This window comes from Limulus polyphemus, unplaced genomic scaffold, assembly GCF_000517525.1.
Source record: "Limulus polyphemus unplaced genomic scaffold, Limulus_polyphemus-2.1.2 Scaffold7262, whole genome shotgun sequence".
Lineage (NCBI taxonomy): Eukaryota > Metazoa > Arthropoda > Merostomata > Xiphosura > Limulidae > Limulus > Limulus polyphemus.
In genome coordinates, this window is record NW_013672872.1 from 8,576 (window position 1) to 12,578 (window position 4,003).

General features: G+C 31.4%; 1 protein-coding gene across 1 annotated transcript in view; it reads right to left on the bottom strand.

The window, feature by feature from the left end:
* The window catches only part of LOC106474471 (suppressor of tumorigenicity 7 protein-like), a gene marked incomplete at its 3' end in the record, with an annotated part of 37,227 nt that overhangs the window by 8,419 nt on the left and 24,805 nt on the right, over positions 1–4,003 (bottom strand). Inside the window, exons 6-7 of the mRNA XM_013935165.2 lie at positions 2,626–2,725; positions 2,354–2,519 (exon numbers count right to left, since the gene is read on the bottom strand). Coding sequence (XP_013790619.1) covers positions 2,354–2,519; positions 2,626–2,725 — 266 coding nt within the window. The remainder of the gene's footprint in view (positions 1–2,353; positions 2,520–2,625; positions 2,726–4,003) is intronic.

The following is a 4,003-nucleotide window of genomic DNA, read 5'->3' on the forward strand; positions in this document are numbered from 1 at the left end:
TTATTGAGGTAAGGCTTAACTTGAGTACATCTTATTTTCTGTACTTTACACACTTCTAGCAGAAGACGAGGTTGCTACCACTGTTGAAATAAGGTTTAACCTGTATACGTCTTCATTCAGTGATGTATACACTTTATACAGAACTGGAAATGACTATTATTGTTTAGGTAATGAAATTGTACAGTTTTAATACTTGAGTTCTGCATGTGGTAGATTGAGCAAGGAAAGAAAAGTTTTTGTCTTTTTCTGCACTGTTTTCACCTCATCTTCTCTGCTTTGCTCATGGCAAGTTTTGTGCAGTATTTAATGAGTGATTTAAAGTTGTAACAATTTATGTTAATAACTGGATATGTAGCTCACTTTGTAATTAGTGAAATATTTATATACACATGAAGGGCTGAACAGCACCTTAGGAAATACGTTTGCTGAAATACTAGATAAAAGAAATTTTTGTTAAAAATTCTGTTTGTTTCTTTTGGTTTATTCCAGTATACTGATAAATAGTACAATTTCTTGTGTTAAAATTCTGTTGTTTTTGTTGGTTACATTCCAGTGTACTGATAAATAGTACAATTTCTTGTGTTAAAATTCTGTTGTTTTTGTTGGTTACATTCCAGTGTACTGATGAATAGTACAATTTCTTGTGTTAAAATTCTGTTGTTTTTGTTGGTTACATTCCAGTGTACCCACAATATTATATCCAAAGTTATAGATTTTATCCAATTCCCCACACTACTGTACATCAAGTTCTCCACAATATTCTATCCAAAGTTATAGATTTTATCTAATTCCCCACACTACTGTACCCCAAGTTCTCCACAATATTCTATCCAAAGTTACAGATTTTATCCAATTCCCCACACTACTGTACCCCAAGTTCTTCCCAATATTCTATCCAAAGTTACAGGTTTTATCCAATTCCCCACACTACTGTACCCCAAGTTCTCCACAATATTCTATCCAAAGTTACAGATTTTATCCAATTCCCCACACCACTGTACCCCAAGTTCTCCACAATATTGTTTCTAAAGTTACAGGTTTTATCCAATTCCCCACACTACTGTAACCCAAGTTCTTCACAACATTCTACCCAAAGTTACAGATTTTATCCAATTCCCCACACTACTATACCCCAAGTTCTCCACAATATTATTTCTAAAGTTACAGGTTTTATCCAATTCCCCACACTACTGTAACCCAAGTTCTCCATAATATTCTATCCAAAGTTACAGGTTTTATCCAATTCCCCACACTCCTGTACCCCAAGTTCTCCACAATATTCTATCTAAGCTCTCTGCATTATTTTACTTTTACATAAGATCCCAAAATATTTTACCCCAAGTTTCCCAAGGAATTCTACCCAAAACTCTCCATATTATTCTACCCCAAGTTCCTCATACTGTTCAATTAAAGGTTAATAGGCCAGTTTGAAATCTAGATACATTGTATTAGCTTTGAGGAATCGTTTTAGTGTTTGAATTAAATGAATTATTATAAAAGGTCTCAGTCCTGAAGTATGTGCTGAATTTCTTATTTTTTTTATGCATATTTTTATTTGTTGATGGTTTTTTTAACAAAAGTAACTAAAATGCAAAAATTAAAAACTTATTAGATTAGATGAAACAAAATAAACTAACTTTTTTTTGCCTCAAGTAACACAAAAAGAGCATATATAATTAGACACTGCATTTTACAACCTGAAATTATATTAACCCTAAACATTCAACACTCCTGCTGGGTGGTTTGTTACAATTTGTGGTACTTAGACACAGTTTAAAAAGCAATAAAATGATAAGATTAAATGAAAGCAGTTGTGAAAAGTTAGGAGGACCAAAGATTGTAGGAAAAATAATTGTAACTGTATGTTAAAATATGCAATCATTCTATTAAAAAAGTATTTTTTGATTTTACTTCAAATTTTTAAACTTTCACTGCACTTAGTATTAGATTAGAGAAAATAAAAGACATAAAGTTTTACTGACAAAAACTTTCGATATTTATTTAGGAGGTTCTAGTGATTATGAAAATGAAATATGAAACTGACCTTTCACTCAGACTAATCAAAGACTAAGTCAGACTGAATCAGTAAATTGACAGAAAACAACTACAGTACAAGTATTTTAAAAATCATAACTTTTGTATTAAATATACTTGTAATGTTTAATAAAAGTTACCAAAGATACACTTAGCAAACTTGGAATTATAGGAAATATTAGTTCATCAATACATGATTGCTCCAATGAATTGACCCCCTGCATGCAGGATTAATTGATTACTAATAATACTGAAAAAAAAATTAAATGATTGCTAATAATTTTGAAAAAGCAAAAAAAAGTGCTTTAAATATTAACACATCGTAGCAACAAAACAGTATAGAGGAACATGAGAGTTTGAAGAATGCATTTTTCTAGAAAATCTTACATCTCTCATCATTTTGACAGCTTCTCTGAGCTTCCCGAGTTTTCTTGCACACATCGCCAATCTTCTTCTAATATACACCAGCACATTCGTATCTCGTCCTGCAATGTCAAAAGTACAAGAGGATCAACAATATGCTAATATTAAATCAAATCATTGAATTAAAATCCTCTTTAGTTCTAATGATGAGAAAAGACAGGTACTTACTCCGCAGAGCATCATATTGGGCTGTTTGATGTTGTAGTTGCTGACTTTTTCTGTACTGAGTTTCTGCAACTTTTAATGCTTGCTTAAACAACTTTTCTGCCTATAAAACACCAATGTTTATCAGTATACTGGAATGTAATCAACAAAACAACAGAATTTTAACACAAGAAATTGTACTATTCATCAGTACACTGGAATGTAATCAACAAAACAACAGAATTTTAACACAAGAATTGTACTATTCATCAGGTATCAAAGTTACATAATACATTTTCATGTCTGTTTTCTTATGTTGTGTGCTTTTATGATATCAAAGTTACATAATGCATTTTCATGTCTGTTTTTTTTATGTTGTGTGCTTTTATGATATCAGTTCAATGACATTTTGTTTCTAGTAGTAACACCAAGTCTTGTGTTGGACACACAAACTATACCAAAATATTATTTCAAGAAATTTTTAAAAATGCTTTCCAATAACATTAATAACGTGTATTCACAATAAACTCAAAGTATTACAAACAAAAGATCAACTGCCGGCTAATTCATTTGGCTAATTTTGAAGTAGAAGTAGTCAAAATGTTTCTTGGCAAACCCCTTTAAACAAACTCCATTTCCATGTTTCTATTCCACTATTATTCTACTCAATGTTCTACAAACTATTTTATCTTAAGTTCCCCACACTACTGTACCCAAAGTTCTCCACAATATTCTATCCAAAGTTACAGGTTTTATCCAATTCCCCACACTACTGTACATCAAGTTTGTTACATAATGCACTTTCATGTTTGTGTTTTATGTTGTGTGCTTTTATTTTGGATATCATAAAAGCACACACCATAAAAACAAACATGAAAGTGTATTATGTAACTTTGATATTATAAAAGCTCACAACATAAAAAACAAGAAAGTGAATTATGTAACTTTGATATCATAAAAGCACACACCATAAAAAAAACAACATGAAAGTGTGTTATATAACTTTGATATTATAAAAGCACACAAAATGTATTATGTTTTTACTCTGGATTTACAGTTAATCAAAGAGTTTCCCATGATGAACGTGTTCAGTATTCAGGAAAATCTGATTGAGGCTTTACTGGAGATGCAAGCATATGCTGATGTTCAAGCTGTTTTGGCCAAATATGATGGTGAGTTTTTTTCAATACCTTCCTGTAATACCATGAGTAGCGACTCCAAATATATGTCTACGTGTAAACTGTTAGAGCATCGTTTTGACCGAGGTTTCTATTTAATAGGGTTTTCTTACCTATACATTGGATGTGATGTTAATTTGCAACTAACGTGATTGTGCTGGTGGGTCAGTATCTGTCTGCTACTAGTACAATCATGTTATGTATTTCCATGGTAGTTGACATGC